Source organism: Mus musculus, chromosome 10, assembly GCF_000001635.26.
Source record: "Mus musculus strain C57BL/6J chromosome 10, GRCm38.p6 C57BL/6J".
Taxonomy (NCBI): domain Eukaryota; kingdom Metazoa; phylum Chordata; class Mammalia; order Rodentia; family Muridae; genus Mus; species Mus musculus.
The window spans coordinates 126,885,588-126,906,615 of NC_000076.6; the positions used below are offsets into that span (position 1 = coordinate 126,885,588).

A 21,028-nucleotide genomic window follows, 5' to 3' on the forward strand; every position below is an offset into this window, starting at 1 on the left:
GGTCTTGCAAACTTTATATTCCTCAGTACAGGGTAATGCCAGGGTCAAGAAGTGGGAGTGGGTGGGTAGGGGAGTGGGGAGGGAGGGTATGGGGAATAGCATTTGAAATGTAAATGAAGAAAATACCTAATTAAAAAAATAAATTAAAAAAAGAATGTAAATAGGTACCACATTAAAAAAAAAGAAAAGCTGTGCATGTATGTGTGTGCTGTTTGTCTGTGTGCATGTATGTGGCTTGTACCCACAAACCTTTATGTATGATTGGTGCATGCATGCCCTTCTGATATTCTCTTGTCTGTGTGGCTGTGCATACCTGCATGCCTTGCTTAGTTTATGTGTGTATGTATATCCATGTGTCTTGCATGCATATGTTGTTTATACATGTATATCCATGTGTCTTGCATGTGTGTGTTGCTTATGCATGCATGTTTGTTTGTGTATGACAAAGATAGATGCTATCAGGGGCTTGGAAGTCAGGGCTGTATTGTCTTTTGTTTCTGCTGCGTGTTTGGGCTTTTTCTTTATGATGTTGAGGGTGGATTTGGGTAAGCACCATAGGACTATGCCAGCCTCACAGCTCCCACCATAGACCTGACGTCCAGATCAAAATAAAAAGAAAGGATGCTTTGTCAATTTAGAAAAAATATTGTTAAAATATATAAAGTGGTTGAGGAAAATCAAAAAATTTGACTGTACAGTTTCCATTTTAGTTGGAAAGACTACAACATGTATTGTCTACTCAGACACACCCACACATCTCCATTTGGACTTAGCGTTGTCTATAACAGAAGTGCAGCCAATCAGGAGCTGTAGCCAGTCAGGAGATGCAGCCAATCAGGAGGTGCAGGCGACAGGACAGTGTCTCCTTTTCAAAGTCTCGTGTAGGCCAGGTTAGCCTCAAACTCACTATCTAGCCTACACTAGCCTGTACTCCCCATCCTCCTAGCTCCACCTCCCACAGGCTAGGAATAGAGGCAGGCCACCACACTGTCTAGAATATTTTCTAAATGTTAAACTCAGGTATATGTGGTGACAAAGTATTTTAAAATTATGTGAAAAGTCCTATAAACACATAAAAATTAAACTAGATTGCATTATAGATTGAATGTAGTATCTTAGTTTTAAAGAATTTAATAAGGGGGACTGGAGAGATGGCTCAGCAGTTAAGAGCACTGGCTGCCCTTTCAAAGGGCCTGAGTAGAATCCCAGCACCCACACAGTGGCTCATAACCACCTCTGACTCCAGGCCTAGCGGATCCAAGGCCTGGTTCTGGCCTCCCAGGCACCAGGCAAACACATGATACACAGACACACATATAGGCAGAACATAAATATACGTAAAATTAAAAACAAATAAAACCTAAAAGAAAAATAAATATCAAACATTAAACTGTCCCCAGGAAATTAAGTCATAAGTCCCCAATACATACACAATGGACAGAGAGAAAATGACCTTGACCTTGAGTGAATTACTCCCGACTTTCATTCTTTGCACTTTGACCCTGACAAAATCTCAACAAATGTCCTATGGCCTGATCGTCTAGCTGTCTGTAAATACTAACATTGACCACCCACCATCACCCAAGTGCATGCTTCACAGAGGCCACAACCAAATTTTAAAATAATCTCATAAGAGAACAAAAGAGCCAAAAAATAAGTATACTGTAAAAAATACAAAAATGTCATTTATTTACATTTTTCACTAATGATTAGCTCTGAAGATTCCATTTCTGCACTGCAGTTTAAGGAGTTCCTTTCTGCCGTGTCCAATTTTTTGTAGTCAAACGCTAAAATCAGCACGTTCTGCACTTTATGCGTAGACCCTAACTGACCATTTACATTTTATACATTCTGTGCCGAAGAACCCCATGTTCCTCACGGTCCTGACAGGCGGCTACCATCTTCATATGTTGGAGTAGTAGCGGTCCCGGTTCTGAAAGTCCCTGTGAGCGTATCTGGCATACGTCTGGTTATGTGGGATCCTGCCGAAGGGCTCCCGGTCATTGAAACAGGTCTGGAAGACTTCATCCACAGCCTTCTGGGCCTCCTCTCTGCTGACGTTCCGGACAGCCAAGATAGAGAGAACAGCCCTGTCCCGCACGCAAGTCTACGGAGAAGGAAAGCCCAGGGCTTTAACTGTGTGTGAAACTTAATCATTCGATATCATCACATGTTACCTAAACCAAATTAAGATTAATTTCTCCAGGGCTGGCGAGATGGCTCATCTACCAGAAGACCTAGGTTCAATTCCCAGCACCCACACGGCAACGCACAACTGTCTGATACTCCAGTCCCAGGGAATCTGACACCCTGACACAGACAGACATGCCATCGAAACACTAAAGCATATAAAATAAAGCAAAAATAAGTCATAGAGATTCACTTTTCCTCCTGTTCTTTTTTATTACTTTCTGCCATTCTAAAAATTAAAATAAAATTAACAAATATAATTCTCTAACCATGGAACATGTCAGTTTGCTCTAAAACTATTTGGGCATAAATAAGACCCCACTTCTTATTTTCTCAGGAATATAGCCAATGTCATCCTTTGATGCACCAGGCAGTGTCTGCCAAATATGAATTCCCACTTTGCAAAATCACAAAAAGTCCGTAGACAAGGTCCTGAATGATCTTGGTTAATTAAATTGAAAACAAGTTTCAAGGAGCTGGAGAGATGGCTCAGTGGTTAAGAGAGCTGCCTGCTGTTCCAAAGGACCCAAGTTTAATCTCCAATGGCCATGGTGGGCAGCCCACAACACGTGTAACTCCAGCTCTGGGGATCTGATGCCCTCTTCTGGCCTCCAAAGGCATCTACACTCATATGCACATGCCCACACACAGTCACAAATACATGTAACCAAAATAAAACCTATCTTTTTAAAAAAATAAAATATACTTCACTTCCACACCTCTCCTTCATAATTTTTCAGCTGACTGGTGATAGATTAACTTTTTGCTACTTATCCTGAGGCAACAGGAAACTATTCACAGACACTCAGACTTAAAAGGTGCCTCTGGTTTTAGGCAGAAAGAAAAATTAAACATAATCTTTTCATAGGTCTCAGTTTTGCTATGAGAATAACTTGTCTAATATCTTAAATCTGTTGATCTTAAAACTTCCATGTTTTAAGAAACGTAAGGACCCCGCCATTTCAATGCCTAGAGGGCTTTTAAAATCCTTATTTCTCTCTTTTCCTAACTAAAACTCAAAAGAATATCCATTAAAGATAACTGTGGTGGTTTGAATAAGCTTGGCCCACTGTTAGGAGGCGTGGCCTTGTTGGAGTGGGTGTGTCTCTGTGGGGTGGGCTTTAAGACCTTCATCCTAGCTGCCTGGAAGTCAATTTTCCACTAGCAGCCTTAGGAACAAGAGGTGGGGCTCTCAGCTCCTCCAGCCCCACCTCTGCCTGGACACTGCCATGCTCCACCTTGATGATAATGAACTGCCTGGACCTGTAAGCCAGCCCCAATTGAATGTTGTCTTATAAAACTTGCCTTGGTCATGGTGTCTCTTCACAGCAGTGAAACCCTAACTAAGATAATCAAAGGAATATCATCTCTTCTCCAAACTGAAATTCCAAAGAATGGTATGTGACCCATCCATTAAAGATTATCAAAGCAGGCATGGCGACCCAAGCTTTCAAAACCAGTGCTCAGGAGGCCTGAGGACCAAATTCAGGCCAGCCCGGCTATATGACAAGACTGTCTCTCAAAATTAAAAGTAAAAGCAACGGCCTGTGTGGAGACACTCCTCTGTTCCCGCCACCTCGAGGCTGATGCAGACTGAGCCTGAGCCCAGGGGAAGAAAACCAACATCAGAAGACCTAGTCTCAAAAGAAGGAACAAATGAAAGATAAACAGCGGTTTTGATGATAAGCACCAATATTCTGCTTTCCTAGTTTTACCTCCACCTCATCACTTGAGCTGGAAATGCCCATGCGCCAAAGGACAGTGCAAGATACACAGCGAGACCCTGTTCCCCTCCCCCAAAAAGCACAGATGTGGAAGCTTCAGATGGTTCAGTGGCAGGCCACAATTGGTCTGAACTCCTCCTTGCCAGGCCGTGGTAGCACACACCTTTAGATCCCAGCACTCGGAAGGCCGGAGGCGGAGGCGGAGGCGGAGGCGGAGGCGGAGGCGGAGGCATCTCTGCAAGCCCGATCTACAGAGGAAGTTCCAGGACAGCCAGAGCCACACAGAGAAACCCCGGTCTCAAAAAACCTCTGCCATCAGCTCCTGCCTCCAGCTTATCTAACTTGACTTCCTTCAGTGATGAGCTACAGATATGAAATATAAGCCAAATAAATCCTTTCCTCCCCAACTTGGCTTTTGGTTTTGGTGTTTCATCCTAGCAATATTAATCCAAACTAAAACAAATTCATATCAAAGTAGTGGGACATCGCTGTGACAGACCTGACCATGTTGTAATGCGGAGGGCTGTGGAAGGACTTTGGAACTTTGGGCTAGAAGAGCCATCGAGTGTTGGGGGCTCAGTGAGATATTCCGTAGGAGCCTGAAGGATGTTGAGAGCTGTGCAGATGGAACGAGCCTGGCTATGGTGTTTCAGAGGAAGTTTAAAGACTCCATCAGGGCTGTTTGCTATTTCAATTTAAGATTCTGTGGTTCCAGTCAGCTGAGGCTGAAGAATCAGCTGTGATTAACATGAGACCAGAACCACTGAGGTGAAATCTTCTGGGAAGTGTTTCCTGGGAGTCAGCTGTGTGCAGAGGTGGCCAAGGTTGTACGTCGCGCTGGCAGCCAGACTTGGTCATGTGTAAGAGTCACCCAGGTGGTACTGATTCTGAAGGCATGAAGGGGTCATGGAGAGCAGCTGAGGCTTGGCACTGTGAGAGGCCGGGAGAGGTCACTTTTGAAGGTACAGCCTCAGAGGCAGTGGAGTCCCCAGAACTGAGGGGCTATGGAGAAAACTGAGACTCTGACATGAAGATAGCCCAAGAAGGGTTACTGTGAAAGTGCAGCCCAGGTGCAGTAGGAAGTCCCAGCATTTTGGAGATGCCAGGACCACAGGATGGCCTCTAAGAACAGCAGCGACAGTGGAGTGGAGCCAGCTGGAGCCGAGAAGACAAGCTGTGTGCTGCGGAGGGCAGAGCTGGAGACGTGACGCGGGCCCTGTGGCGGCCAGAAGATCATGGCTGCATCCCAAACATCAGATGATGAGTTATTTACATTGCTGGGGTTTTGTCCTGCTTTGTCCAGTTTATGAACTGTGCCTGTTTCTTCCCTCTTGAAGTAACCAAAATTATTTTTTTTAATTTTTTTGGAGCCCACAGTTGAAAGACTGAATTTTTAAAAGAGACTGAGTTTTTACAGAGACTGAACTTTTTTGGTTTGGTTTTTTTACAAGGCGGGGTTTCTCTGTGTAGCCCTGGCTGTCCTGGAACTGGCTCTGTAGACCAGGCTGGCCTTGAACTCAGAGATCTGCCCAGCCAAAGACTGAACTTTTAAAGTATTAGAATTGGTAAAGACTGTGCGACTTTTTAAGTTTGTAATATTTTGGGGAAAGGATATTCATTAATCTGAGATCTTGCATACAAGCCCCAAAAAGGAAATATTATGTCTTAAAGTATTATGTGTCAAGTTGACAAGGGGTCAAGTGTGTGTGTGTGTGTGTGTGTGTATGTGTGTGTGTGTGTGTGTGTGTGTGTGTGTAAACCCACAGGATATTATGACATAAGGAAGACAGGCTATGATGTCACTTGGATTCTCTATCTATCCCCATTTCACCGTATCCCAGAGTTGGAGCTGGAGAGATGGCTCAGCAGTGAAAGGGCACTCACTGTTCTTGCAGAGGGCCCAGGTTTGGTTCCCAGCACCCACATGGAAGCTCACAACAATGTAACTCTGCTTCCTGGGAGATCCGACGTCCAACATATTCTTCTGACCTGCATAGGTGCCATGCATGAACCTGGCCCACTCACACACACAGAACAAGGTCACGGCTCTCTTCTCAGGCAGTCACATGGCTGACCATGACTATGAAGCAGAACTAATCTCCATCATACTCTCTTCACACGGGTAGGGGCATGTTTACCTGATGATGTTGCTTTAATCCAAAACGCAGCCTGAAGAGTTCGTTCACAAGGGAGCAGTCCCCGCTGAGGCTTGCGGCTCGAATCTGTCACAAACACAGAGGGCAAGTGAGAAGCAAAGAAGATGTCTGTCTCTCCACACCAGCCAACCTTTAAAACTGGAAAAGAAGAGAAAACCACCATGTATTTCTGAGACTCCAGTGTATCTGACACTTTCTTCTAGAAAATTTCTTTAAGCATCTGTTAGAAAGGCCTCAATCCCAAGAGCGTGTTATACAAATCAGGGCACTGGGGCAGGGGGGATTTTCTAAACTTTACCCGGAGCCTCATGGGCAGCAATAATTTCTTCTGGAACAAAGGGCCAGAGTTGGACCTGCCGGTTAAAGTTCATGATCTCTAAAGGATAATACAGACACTTCTAGAAATTACCAAAGGACTTCAAGAAAGCATCCTTCCAAAAAAACTACCATTGACCCCAGCCAAAGCCCAAACCTCAGGTGTTCTCAGACCTCCAGCCTCAGCCATGAGTCTCCTCAGGCCCCTGACTGTGTGTAAGATGCTACCTCATACAAGGCTCAAAAAACAAAGACTATTCTACTGAAGTCAGCCCAGATCTTCTGATCTACGATGTTAACAATATTTAAGTTCTGGGCCTGCCCCCATACATGGCACACCCTTAGGCCACACTTTTGTAATTCACTGCCAAGAGAACGGTCTGCTCCGTGTTACTTCCACACGAACACAGGTGCATTCCTCTGTGGAACTTGAAGCATTGAACATGTTAGCTAATAACGTTGGAGAGAGAGGTCTATTTAAAAACTCAGGCTTAGCCTACTTTCCAAATAATGTTTTAGTTAGATGCAGTGGGGGGTGGGGGGCACCTACTGACTTCAATGAAAGGGAAAAACAGTCTACATTATAAACTACATGCCTGAGATTTGCTAATTCCTCAATCACTCATAATAATGTGCTCCTCAAATAATGAAATTCAAGAACTAAATACATATGTCCCGCCAGGAGTATACGGACTTCTGAGAGCAACCCAAAATCATTAATGATAAATACGTTTTTTATATTGTGCTGCTGAGGCTAAATGTTTTACTCTGGGGCAAACAATGACTTTCAGTATGAAGCAAGCAACCTAGTTAAGAAGCCGGGCCAGCCCAGCTCTGCCAGTAACTGTAGAATCCAAACTAGTGTTTCACTTTGCACATACGGAAGACAAGAATAACAACTATCGTCCTCAATGGACTGTTGTAGAGAGTGAAGGAGAATAAGAGGGGCTGGGGATGTAAGGGTCATGGGCTCTACCCAGCATGCACTAGGCTCTCAGCTCTACCCCAGTTTTGTAAAAGCAAATCCAAGGCTGGGAGTACAGTTCAGTTAGCAGTGTTTGACACGCATGCATGAGGCCCCGGGTTCAAATCCAAAACGATAGAAATCAATCATTTAGCTCTCTCCACCAGCCGAGCAAGATGCCCAAAGAAAAGGAGGCCAAGGAGAAGAAGGTGGTCCCGGCCCCCACTGTCATCAAGAAACAGGAGGCCAAGAAGGTGGTCAACCATTTGTTTGAGAAAAGGTCCAAGAACTTCGGTGTTGGGTAGGACATCCATCCCAAAAGAGATCTAACACACTTCATCAAGTAGCCCTACTACATCAGGCTGCAGCGGCAAAGAGCCATCCTCTGTAAGTCGCTCAAGGTACTTCCTGCCAGTAACCAGTTCACCCAGGCCCTGGACAGACAAACAGCTACTCAGCTGCTTAAGCTGGCCCAGGTACAGGCCAAAGACAAAGCGAGAGAAGAAGCAAAGGCTACTGGCCTGTACTGAGAAGAAAGCTGCTGGCAAAGGGGACGTCCCAACTAAGAGTCCACCTGTCCTCCGAGCAGGAGTCAATACAGTCACCACCTTGGTGGAGAACAAGAAGGCTCGGCTGGTGGTGATTGCCCATGACATAGACCCCATTGAGCTGGTGGTTTTCCTGCCTGCCCTGTCTCAAAAGATGGGGGTGCCCTACTGCATCATCAAGGGAAAGGCCAGGCTGGGACGCCTGGTCCACAGGAAGACATGCTCCACTGTTGCCTTCTCACAGGTTATCTCAGAAGACAAGGGTGGTCTGGCTGATCTGGTGGAAGCTATTAGGATCAAATATAATGACAGATGTGATGAGATCTGTCACCACTGGGGAAGCAATGTCCTGGGTCCTAAGTCTGTGGCTCGCATTGTCAAGCTGGAAAAGGCAGAGGCTAAAGAACTTGCCACTAAACTGGGTTAAATGTACACTGCTAAGTTCTCTGTACATAAATATAAGTACAATTTTTTTTAAAAATCAATCATTTATTTTTTAAAAAAAAAAACCCATACAAGCATTGCATTTATCTCTCAAGTGTGACCCACGAAAAGTACTTACTATGATTTAGTATAACTTAAATGAGCCGATACTACTATTAGGCCTTGAAGATGACATTTATAGCAATTCTACAAAGAGACTGCTAAAGTCACAAGTGCAGGGAAAAGGACTATCTTTAAATACTTCACATCTGAACAAAAAGCTCGGTGCTCTGGGAAGAATAAATGTCTAAACTCACCTCCGAGCACGCCAGATGTCTGATGTTGGTGAACCAGTGGACGTGAGCCCGGCAGTGGTCAAACGCGTGAATGAGCTCGTGGGTGACGACCCTGCCCATGTGCGCCTGATTCCGGATGTTATTCTCGCACAAAACAATCTAGGAAACACCAAAGTAAGAGAAGTTCGCTCGTTTCTAAAACCACCTCCTTTTCCAGATCCCATTTCTCTCATGGCATGGCCTCCCCTGGGAAGCCTCCACTTAACCTTCTCCCCCTCATCCCCTTAAGTCCCACTTCTGGTGACCTCTTCTCGTTAGCCCACGCCTGCAGTCCCGTTAAGGGCGTGTTCATACGCTGCACCCCCTCAGCTGACCACACCAGTTTACCTCGGGATGCCGCAGCACTGTGGTTTTAAGAATGGGCTTTGGTTTGGGAGGCAGAGGCAGGCGGATTTCTGAGTTCGAGGCCAGCCTGGTCTACAGAGCGAGTTCCAGGACAGCCGGGACTACACAGAGAAACCCTGTCTCGAAACACCAAAAAAAAAAAAAAAAAAAAAGAATGGGCTTTGGAGCCGGGCGTGGTGGCACACACCTTTAATCCCAGCACTTGGGAGGCAGAGGCAGGGGGATTTCTGAGTTCGAGGCCAGCCTGGTCTACAGAGTGAGTTCCAGGACAGCCAGGGCTATGCAGAGAAACCCTGTCTCGAAAAACCTAAAAAAAAAAGAATGGGCTTTGGGGAGAAACAGACTTATTTAAAACACAGTCTGGGGCCCTGCTAACTTAGCAAGCTGGCAGTTTTCCATATATATATTTTTTTTTTCCAACTGCTAGGAAGTAATACAGACATGAGTGTGGGTAGCCACAGAGACCAGAGGAGGCACTAGAGCTGTAACCCAGAGCTGAGGTTACTAGTGAGCGTGAACCACAAGACAGGAGTGCCGAGATGTGAACTCTGGTCCCCTGAAAGAGGACCAAGTGTCCTGGAGTCATCTCTCCAGGTCCCCAAGCAAGTTTCTTAGCCTGTCTGCGCCTCAGTCTCATAAGGAGACAATTATCTGCAGAGAACTGAGACTAAGCAAAGTGCTTGTCCACAGGTTTCAGAGCAAGCAGTGAGTGAATACCGGTCCCAGCTAGAATGAGGGAAAGTTCCCAGGAACCCCCGCGTCGGGAAGATGTCAGACAGGAGAGCGAAAGCCAGTGGCATGCTAAGCAGGACCCTGTGAGGACAAGGCAGACATGAGGGGCCTAACCATGACAGTTGCGTTACTACACGCCTGAGAGACACTCGGTAAGTGTAGATGCTTTATACGCATTCATTCAACATGAACTTACTCGGCTAATACTCATTAAGACCTAATAATCGATTTACAATCTACTAATGGAGACAGAAATTAATAAATATTCATCAAAGTGATTAACACCTGCAGTGCCGGTCCTGAGCAAGTAAGGAAGTCAGGCCTGACCTGGAGAGCACCGGCTTCTTTGTAGTAGCAAAGTTTCAAATCAGACCGGCGGGGCGGGGCGGGGCGGGGCGGGGCGGGGCGGGGCGGGGCGGGGCGGGGCAATGTGGCCCAGTTGGGAGACTGTTTGCCTAGCAAGCACCAGGCCCTGGATTCTATTACCCAGAATCTCTCCAGCCAGGCATGGCGGACCACCACTCGGGAGGTAGAAGCAGGAGAATCAGAAGGTCACGGTCATGCTCAACTCTAAGTTGAGTTCAGCCAGCCTGAACTACAGAATCTGTCTCAAAAATGAGCAGATAGGGCTGGAAGGATCGCTCAATGGTTAAGGGCACTGGCTGATCGCCAGAGGACCCGAGGCTAATTCCAGCACTCACGTGGCAGCTCACAACCATCTGGAACGGCAGTTCCAAGGGATCTGATGCCCTCTTCTGGCTTCTGTGGGCAACACACACACACAGACATGGAGCACAGACATATTACCAAAACAGCCATGCAGATAAAAATGAAAAATGAAATTTGAAAGACAGCAGGGGAGGGAGGTACCTAAGAGGGATTGGGGGTTGGAAGGAAAAGGGGAAATGATGTAATTAGACTCTAATCTCAACAGACAATTTATTTAAATCGAAAATTAAAACTTTATCTTAACAATAAAATAGAGAGGGCTGGTGAGATGGCTCAGCAGGTAAGAGCACTCACTGACTGCTCTTCCAAAGGTCTTAAGTTCAAATCCCAGCAACCACATGGTGGCTCATCCATAATGAGATCTCTCGCCCTCTTCTGGTGTGTCTGAAGACAGCTACAGTGTACTTATGTATAATAATAAATAAATCTTTGGGCCGGAGCAGGGCCAACTGGAGTGAGTGGGACTGACAGGAGCGAGCAGAGGTCCTAAATTCAATCCCCAGCACATGAAGGCTCACAACCATCTGTAGAGAAACAGTGTATTCACATACATAAAATAAATAAATCTTTAAAAGAAAAAGAAAGAATAAATAGAAGCTGCCCTACTTAAACAGAGGATAAAGAACAAGAACAACATGTGCAGAGGAGGAGGAGGGCTGGACGGAGAGAACGCACGAGAGGCTGAGAGCTGGACCAAGAGCAGAAGCCGAGTGGGTCTGAAGGCCTGAGCCAGGTTGGTGAAGTCAGCCGAGGCTGTGCCACACAGACCCTGTCTACTCCACAGCAGCGAGAAGCCTCGCAGGGGAATGCTGAAGCAGGAGCATGCTTTTGTGTTTACTCTTGTGAGAGGTGACCAAAGCTGTGTTCAGAGAAACTAGATAGAGGCCCTAAGCTAAACCTTGACCCTCACCCTAACCCCCTAACCCTAACCCAGGCTACACCTGTGTCAAAAAAAAAAAAAAAAAAAAGCAGTGAGTGCATACCACGTGTGTTCTTTTGTGATTGGGTTACCTCACTCAGGATGCCCTCCAGGTCCATCCATTTGCCTAAGAATTTCATGTGTTCATTGTTTTTAATTGTTCAGTAGTATTCCATTGTATAAATGTATCACATTTTCTGTATCCATTCCTCTGTTGAGGGACATCTGGGTTCTTTCCAGGATATTAGCCCAGAAACTTAGATTATCCAAGATACAATTTGCAAAACACATGAAACTCAAGAAGAAGGAAGACCAAAGTATGGATACTTCGTTCCTTCTTAGAATGGGGAACAAAGTACCCATGGAAGGAGTTACAGAGACAAAGTTCAGAGCTAAGACAGAAGGAAAGACCATCCAGAGACTGCCCCACCCGGGGATCCATCCCATATACAACCACCAAACCCAGGCACTATAGCATATGCCAGAAAGATTTTGCTGACAGGAACCCTGACATAGCTCTCTCTTGTGAGTCTATGCCAATGCCTGGCAAATACAGAGTGGATGCTCACAGTCATCTATTGGATGGATCACAGGGCCCCTAATGAAGGAGCCAGAGAAAGTACCCAAGGAGCTAAAGAGGTCTGCAGCCCTATAGGAGGAACAACAATATGAACTAACCAGTACCCCCCAGAGCTGTGTCTCTAGTTGCATATGTAGCAGAGGATGGCCTAGTCGACATCAATGGGAGAAGAGGCCCTTGGTCTTGCAAAGATTATATGCCCCAGTACAGGGGAACGCCAGGGCCAGCAAGTGGGAGTGGGTGGGTTGGCAAGCAGGGCACAGGGAAGGTATAGGGGGCTTTGGGGATAGCATTTGAAATGTAAATGAAGAAAATATCTAATAGAAATAAATAAATAAATAAATAAATAAATAACAGATTGGGTGAACAATTACCAAGGTGAACTTGAACACACAAGGTCTAAGGCACTTTTTTTAAAATATGGGGGTATGTGTACTGCAGGATCCATGAAATACATTTTTTTAATTTTTAAGATGTACGCTATTTATATTATTTATGTGAGTACACAGTCACTGTCTTCAAACACACAAGAAGAAAGCATCAGATCCCATTACAGATGGCTGTGAGCCACCATGTGGTTGCTGGGATTTGAACTCAGGACCTCTGGAAGAGCAGTCAGTGTTCTTAACCACTGAGCCATCTCTTCAGGCCCCAGGTCTAAGGTATTTTTAAGACAATCCAAGTGGAAGTGGAAGCAAGCATTCGAATACACAGGCAGAGCATTCAAAACAGAACTCTGACCCCAAAGTAAAACAAGATCCCCTCGGCAGAACACAGAAGAAGAAAAGGTCTGTGGGACTTCAACGCTTGAGGGCAGAAGAGAACATCAGCAAAGCAGCAGCCGGGAGAACGTGCATGAAACCGCAGAACAGCGTCACCAGCCACTGTCCCACATCCGCTATGACGCTGAGGATCCCAGCCACCGTTCTGGGCAGGCTAAGACCCTACGATTCCAAGCCACCATTTCACACTATGACCCTGCGATTCTACTCAGACTTGTATCTCAGAGACACTTACAAATATCACCAGGAGGGAAGGTTCAAGAGTATCTGCAGCATTGCCTCACACAATGACAAGGTTGGAAACTATCGGATAGGGCGAGCTTTGATGCAAACACAGCAGAACAGCATACAAGAGACGTTAAGTAAACCAGAGACGGCACACACGGTGGCATGGAAAGATTCACAACCATGAGCCAAGCAACTGACTTAAAAGTACTACACAAAGGCTGCCAGACAGGACTAGTGGCGTGTGAAAAGTGTCCGGCGTGTATCGGAAGGGAGAAAGGGGGAGAGAGCAACTCAGCAAAGAAACACACCTGAGACGTAGACGCATCAAAGCCTCCGCTGACGTTTCCATCGCAGACTTCGCAGGAAAAGTGTCTTCCCCTGTTCACAGCACTGGAAAGCACAGAGAGATGTGAGCAGCCCCCACCAGGACACCCAAGACCGCACGGCACAGCCCTCTCACCGACATTTAACACGGTCAAGGCTCAGCTGTCTCGTCTCCAGACTAAAGGGAGACTGTCTCTTCAGAGTCCATACCATCTCAGACTCCATCAGCATCCACTGGTCACCTGACTAGGACCACGCTGAAAATATGACAGAGTCCCACCCTTGGGCCAGAGTGGTAAGAAGTAGATATCAGGAGTTATTTCCTCTAATCGTCTCTGGGTTAACATCTGGAAGCCTCCTACTAATTAGTCCAAGCTATGGTTTCTTCACCACAATGCCCTAGGCTGGGGGGAACGGAGAGGCCAAATTTGGTAATTACTGACAAGATAGACTGTGAATATTGCCTTTACTCATATTCAAAATGAACAGCAGGGACAGAGACTGAGCTGGGACAGAAGAACAAGGCCAGCGGGAGAGCACATAGCCCGCCACTGTTGACAGAGAAATCTTGTGGTCCCAAGTGAGAAATCCCAAGTGTAACAGCTCTGCTATTAGTTGGGGGTTGAGGGGGGGGACTCCAGAATATACGGTGACTTTTTAAAAAAAAGATTTACTTACCAACCTGAGTGTTTCATAGCATCAAGTAGAAGTTTGACATATGGATCTACAAAGACATTAAGTATGCTCATTAGAAGATGTAGCAGCAATTAGTGCACCCAAGCAACAGGCACCACAAAACAACTCACAAACACTATCTTAAACCAGAGTCTAAAATGGGAATAAAACGTGTAAATTAGCGCCAATTAAATCAAGTCATGACGAAATAGAACATAAATACAAACACTAAAATGGCGCCCCCATGTATCTTTATACCGAAAGTTGGTTTTGCTAAAGTGACTAAACGCTTCGCATTAGGGCCCGTGTTAGGAGAACATGGGCATCCTGGGCCACGGTTAGAAAAACAAACCAGCATAGAACCTAGACTGGAGGAAGGCAGCGCCTACACTGCTCTCTGTGGTAGCACCATGCCTCGCTCTGAGTACCACAGCCCAATGGGACCTGCCCACCAAAGTTCTTCAATGAGGGTTAGCAAGCAGAAATGTGTGAGTCTATGGCCAGTAAGAGAGAAGAACGGTGGCTTAGGGATTGAGCCCAGTGGTAGGGCCTTGCCTGGTAAGCACAAGGTCTTAGGTTCAGTTCTCACCTCTGAGGAGGGAGAGGAAAGGAGGGAGGGAGGAAGGGAGCTAAAAAGATGGCTCAGTGGTTAGTAGCACTTGTTGCTCTCGCTGAGAACCCAGGGTGAGTTCCCCAGCACCTGCATAGTAGCTCACAGTCCTGGACACCAGGAATGCAGAGAGTGCGCAGACACACATGCAGGCGAGACAATCACACACAAAAATAAAGAAATCAAAAAAAAAAAAGCTTTAAAAAGAAGACAGTAAAATCTTTGATCAGTTGATGATTGAATTATGACCAATTCTGCTATAAAATAGTAACTATTTGGAGGGTCGAATACATTTAAATCTTACTTTCCTAAATAAATCTGAGGTAGACAGGCAATCTGCAGATGCAGAGGAGCAAGGCAGTGTCCCGGGACTGGAGATAAATTGCTCAGTGGGAGCCAGTGTGCCTGGGTGACCCGCGGCAATAATAAACCTCTTAGATGTCACAGGCTTCTTAGAGACTATGATGAAGCTAGGAACTCTCCCTAGAAAAATGCACTTAGGTGCATAAACACGAGGGTTTTCAAAAGTTCCTATTCTAGCATTCTCCACAGTTCCTACTGCAGTGACTGAAGGTTAAAGAATCGCCCACCCCACCCCCACCCCAGGGAAGGGGTGCATAGCCAGAAGTAGAGCTGCCTTATTAATGAATGGAGCTCTTTCCAGCTCTCACCTGCACCCTAGAGCCCGTGCCGCTGCAAAACTTACATAAGAAACTGGTGAGTGTGACCCAGGAGGGCAGACTCCCAGCCCAGGCCTTCAGAAGCGCGAGTGGGGCGGAGGCCCACGCCCCCTCCCGCCCACGCAGCCCTAGGGCTGCAGTGCAGTCCGGGATCAGTGGGGGCACGTCCGGGCCCTTCCTCACCCCCCGGGTCCTGTGCCACCCCGACCCCAGCCTCCAGGTCGCGGCTCTTACTGGTATCCAGCGTCTTCTGGAGCATGAGCGGACAACTCTGGTCCCGGGTGAAGAGGCTGGAGAGGAAGCCCTGCTGGGGCTTCCCGTGGGCCGGCGGCTCAGGCGAGCCCTGGCCAGAGTCGGGTCGCTGCAGCAGTGGCTCGCCAGCCGCAGGGCCGAGCTCGCCGCCGCCCGGAGCTCCTGCCATGAGGCCCGCAAGCCTCCTCCTGCCCGCTCGACCTAGGACAGCCGCTTCCGCCGCCGGCGCACGCTCCGCGGGCCAGCACGAAGGAGACGCGGCGTGCAGCTCGTGGGCGGGGCTTGGTAGGCGTGGTCGGTGGGCGGGGCTGATGGGCGGTGCCTCGCGACCGCCGATGCTGGCCACTATATTGCCTTCTGCACCTCAACCATCCTCCCACTCCCTCACCTGCTGTTTCTCTTATTCCCGCTACCCACTCACACCGAATTAAAGGCAGTGTTTTCAGAAACGCTTGGATATTTCAAAGACTGGTTGGTCTCATCAAAATGTGGCTCCTGGGGACCCATTCATCAACCCTCCTCTTGCTCAGAAATAAGATACACACATCTTGGGTCTGGAGAGATGGCTCAGTGGATAAGAGCACTGACTGCTCGTCCAAAGGTCATGAGTTCAATTCCCAGTAACCACATGGTGGCTCACAACCATCTGTAATGGGATCTGATGCCCTCTTGTGTGTCTGGAAACAGCTACAGTGTACTCATATAATAAAATAAATCTTTTAAAAAGAAGGGGGTGGTTGGAAAGATGGCTCAGCGGTTAAGAACACTGACTGCTCTTCCGAAGGTCCTGAGTTCAAATCCCAGCACCCACATCGTGACTCACAACCATCTGTAATTTGACACCCTCTTCTGGTGTTTATGAAGACAGCTACAATGTATTTATATATAAATCTTAAAAAAAAAAAAAAAAGGCTTTTTCCTCAGTTCCCATAATCAGAGTCCACCAGCACACTTACTCAAAATTAATGTTGCCAGATCTGCAGTTTAAGGCACTTTGTCCGTGTTAGTGCTCTCATGACAGACTTCCAGCTTTTACGTAGTGTGTGTGTGTGTGTGTGTGTGTTTCTTTCCTCACTAAATTATTCAGCTCAGCTCACACTGCTAAACACCTGCTCCCACGGGCCAGGCAGGATGGTAGAGTTGGAGAAAACGAGGACAAATGTCCAAGAAAAATAGGCATGCAATGCCTTGTGAACAGCACTTAGGGGTCACGGTGCTCCGTAAACAAGAGTTGAATGGGAAGCAGAAGGCATCACTCGCTTGGAATATTATACAAATATGAGCGCCTGCACTTACAGACTAATAAAGCCATAAGCCAAAGATTAGATTCTTTTTATCAAGGTCCACATATGTACATTATTACCAGTCCTCATGACAACCTTGCAAAATAGTATCAACCCTAATTTGCAGATAGAACTTGCCCAGCTACAGAAGAAGGCTGAAGGTGTTACTCAGTTGAGAGAGCGCTTGCCTGATTGATACACATGAAGTGCTGGGTTCTACGCCCAGCACCACACAAGCAGACAGTGGCAACATGTGCCTGTAACAACAGCCCTGGGGAGGTAAAGACAGGAGGATCAAAGATTCAGTGTGATCCTAAGCTACATAGCAAGGTCAAGGCCAGGCTGGGTGACACAAGACCACTTTCACATCAGACATGGAGATGCAGAGTTTAGAGTTTGCCCAGCTGATTTCCTGTCTTGGTTTGGGGATTACAGTTAAGTGATTAGATGGATCTCAGAAGAGACTTTGAACTTTGGACTTTTACATTGTTGAGACTGCTACAGACTCGGGGGGGGGGGGCTTTTGAAGTTGGACTAAATGTATTTTGCATTGTGCTTTGGCTATATATGGCCCCCATAGACTCGTGTGTTTGAATAGCCTGTGGGGGCCAGGGAGTGAAATGTGATGCTCTGTATGTGCTTGGCCCAGGGAGTGGCACTTTTAGAAGGTATGGCCCTGTTGGAGTGCGTGTGTCACTGTGGGTGTGGGCTTTAATACCCTAGTTCTAGCTGTCTGGAAGTCAGTCTTCCACTAGCAGCCTTCAGATGAAGATGTAGAACTCTCAGCTCCTCCTACACCATACCTGCCTGGATGCTGCCAAGTCCTGCCTTGATGATAATGGACTGAACCTCTGAATCTGTAAGCCAGCCCCAATTACATGTTGTCCTTATAAGACTTGTCTTGGTCATGGTGTTTGCTCACAGCAGTAAGACCTGAGACAACATCTAAAACAAATAAACAAAGGCACGTTAGAAGAAGGCTGAAGAGATGACTCACCAGGGGAAAGCAATTGCTCTTGCAGAGGACCTGGGATCAGTTTCCAGCACCCACATAGTAGCTTATATCCATAACTCCAGCTCCAGGGGACCCAGTGGCCTCTTCTGACCTCTGGATGTCTTAGGGTTTCACTGCTGAGAAGAGACACCATGACCAAGGCAAGTCTTACAAAGGAACGTATTTAATTGGGACTGGCTTACAGGTTCAGAGGTTCAGTCCATATCATCATAGTGGCAAGCATGGCTGACGGCAGGCAGACATGGTGCTGGAGGAGCTGAGAGTTCTACATTTTGATCTGACTGCAGCCAGGCGGAGGGTCTGAATCACTCTGTAAAAAGGCTACATGTCCTCCCATAAGGCCACACCTCCTAACAGGGCCACTTCCCATGGGCCAAGCATATTCAAAACATTGCACTGGGCAGCAGTGCAGGCAAAGCACTCATACACATAAAACATAATCTATATATAGAAAGCTTTTTGTTAGAATGGTGATGAACGAACTTGTGGAAACTGAGTCATTCAAATATTCAAATTCAGCGTGGTTAGTTTGGAATGCTAGAGAAAAGTCAGTAGACATGGTACAGACCATAACCTGTTGTTCTCCTCTGCTTCTCTGTTGCTGTAACCAAACACTGACAAGAAACAACCTGAGGAGGGGGTTCACGTCACCTCTCACGGTGTACTGCACCATCAGAGAAAGTCAAGAACTGAGGAAGGAACGGAAGCTGACACCTCAGCAGAACACCGTTCACTGACTGCACAAGAACACCACTTACTGGCTTGCTCCCACGGCCTTCAGCCTGCTTAACCTACTTCTCTTGTTGTCTTATTTTGTCTTATTTTGTTCTGTTTTGAAGCAGGTTCTCACTATCTCAACCAGGCTGACCCAGAACTCTATATAGACCAAGCTGATCTCAAAGTCACAGAGATCCACCTGCCTCTCCCTCTGGAGTTCTGTGCCACCATACCCAGACCTCAGCCTGCTTTCTTATACAACCCAGGACCACCTTCCCAGAGGTGGCACCTCCCACAGTGGGCGGGGCCAATCTGATGGAGGCATGTCCCTGAGTCCCTCTTCTCAGCTGTGTCAAGCTGTGTCAAGCTGACAGCACACCGCGTAGAAAGAGGTCGAGATTCTGCTTGAAATATTACTCAACTACACGGATAAGCAAAAATGCAAACTAAGAGATAAAACTAAAATGCAATATTATTCCAGAAAACATTTTTCAATACTCATTACTAAAGGAACAGGAAGAAAAAAATAGAAGTATATCAAAATATCAGTGGGGGTATGCGTGTGTGTGTGTGTGTGTGTGTGTGTGTGTGTGTGTGTATACTTGAGGGCTTGAGTGTGAGTGTGTCACAGCACATATGTGGGGTTGAAATACGACCTCAGATGTCCACACTACCGCCCGAAGCCTTACATATGACCTCCAGATCCAAGCTCAGGTACTCACGCTGACACCTCAGCGCGCTGCCCACTGGGCCATCTCCCTAGCTCCTAAACTTCCTACTGTCCTACAATCACCGTGCAATACTTTATAATCACAAAGATTAACTTTAAGGGGCTAAATGGGCTTTCAATGCTACATGCATAACTTCACTTGACCCTGCTGACTGTCAAGCACACATATCCTATTTTAGGGAGTGGGGAATATGGTCTGATTGTTTGATTCAGGACTTTTACTTTTTTTTTTCTTAATATTAAGTGGCGGGCTAGAGAGATGGCTCAGTGGATACAAGCACTTACTGATTTTATAGAGGTCACAGATTCGATTCCCAGAACCAAAATGTGGCTCACAACAGTCTAAAAGTCCATGGTCAGAAGACATGACGCCCCCTTCTGGCATATTCGAGCACTGCACGCACGCACTGTGCATTCCTACACATAATCTTTTTTTTAATTATTTATTATTATTTATACGAGTACATCGTAGACACACACCCAGAAGAAGGCATCAGATCCCATTACAGATGGTTGTGAGCCACCAAGTGGTTGCTGAGAATTGAACTCAGGACCTCTGGAAGAACAATCATTGCTCTTAACCACTGAACCATCTCTCCAGCCCCCATAAAATATTCTTAAGAGGAAAAATTAATCCCAGCACTCGGGAGGCAGAGGCAGGCGGATTTCTTAGTTCTAGGCCACCCTGGTCTACAAAGTGAGTTCCAGGACAGCCAAGGCTATACAGGGAAACCTTGTCTCGAAAAACAAAAACAAAAAGAGGAAAAAACACTAGATACTGATCTAAGGGCGGCCCGCATGCTAGGCAAGCTCTCTACCGTTAAGCAACCACTACAGCCCAGTTCCGGATTTTTCTGGTCAAGAGGACACACTGTGATCTAGACCGCAGGGATCAGGAGTCAAGCCACGCGCCCTGCGGTAGTTTTGCAACCAGCATCTGATCCACTTATCCAGCGTCAACAACAATTCGGGGAAAACATAGCATTTCCTTATTTCGCTAATAACTGCGAAGGTTCGGAGCGAATCCAATCGCCCGAAGCTGCGCAGGAAAAGTGCCACACGCTGTCCACCAAGCGGCCTGCCAATACTCGCTTCCGGAAGGAGCCCTAGTACCGGAAGTAGGCAGGCGCGCGGAATTTTGGGAAGAGTTGACCTGGCGCTTTAGCTGTTACCAAGGCAACCGGAGGCGGGCCCGAAAGGCGGAGAACTTCCCTTCTGCTGGTAGCTTCTCGCTGTCTCTGCCTCCTTTTTAAAAATATAAATTGAGGATTTTTTTTTAAGTTACAGACCACTGTGTTCTAATGTAAAGTATTCTTTTTTCAACTGTGCAAGTTAAAAAAAAAATCGTTAGCTATCCAGTTACCCAGAGGCAGAGTAAAATTACCTATCATGGTTTTTTTCCCCCCCCCCCCGTCTATAGTAACATTTTTGCATTGTCTAGCTGATTTCAGGAAACTAATCTTGCTCCTTTCATATATGTATGTGAATGTTGTAACTATAACTCTGATATTAAAATCTCCGAGACAAAAAGATATTGAGGCCCCAGTGTAAATCTGATTGTCCCGAGTTTGAATGCAGCACATGAAGACATTTCTTTCCAAGAGGTTTGACCGTAAAGGAAAAAAGATGTCAGTAGCCTGAGAAGAGTAACAAGCAAAAGAAAGAAATTGGAATTGTTCCAATTTATAGAAGCAAGGCCCTGACTCATAATAAATACAAGAGAAGAAAGAACCCATAGAAAGTTAAAAGAT

General features: G+C 46.5%; 1 protein-coding gene and 1 pseudogene across 6 annotated transcripts in view; one reads left to right on the forward strand and one right to left on the reverse strand.

The window, feature by feature from the left end:
* The window catches only part of Atp23 (ATP23 metallopeptidase and ATP synthase assembly factor homolog), a 34,196-nt gene extending 17,759 nt beyond the window's left edge, over positions 1 to 16,437 (reverse strand). The window contains exons 1-6 of one of the 6 annotated variants that reach the window (XR_003948790.1): positions 15,515 to 16,437; positions 13,994 to 14,039; positions 13,300 to 13,381; positions 8,638 to 8,775; positions 6,053 to 6,208; positions 1,659 to 2,107 (exon numbers count right to left, since the gene is read on the reverse strand). Coding sequence is in view for 4 of the 6 variants with exons in the window: in NM_001358970.1 (NP_001345899.1) it covers positions 4,963 to 5,244; positions 6,053 to 6,136; positions 8,638 to 8,775; positions 13,300 to 13,381; positions 13,994 to 14,039; positions 15,515 to 15,701 (819 nt within the window). In the remaining 2 variants the exon portion in view is untranslated. Of the gene's footprint in view, positions 1 to 1,658; positions 5,245 to 6,052; positions 6,209 to 8,637; positions 8,776 to 13,299; positions 13,382 to 13,993; positions 14,040 to 15,514 lie in introns of those variants that run through there. The other 5 variants (NM_001159559.1, NM_001358969.1, NM_001358970.1 and 2 more) reach the window with 5 other exon arrangements.
* Gm6333 (predicted gene 6333) lies at positions 7,507 to 8,365 on the forward strand (annotated as a pseudogene).
* Positions 16,438 to 21,028: the final 4,591 nt, after the last annotated feature.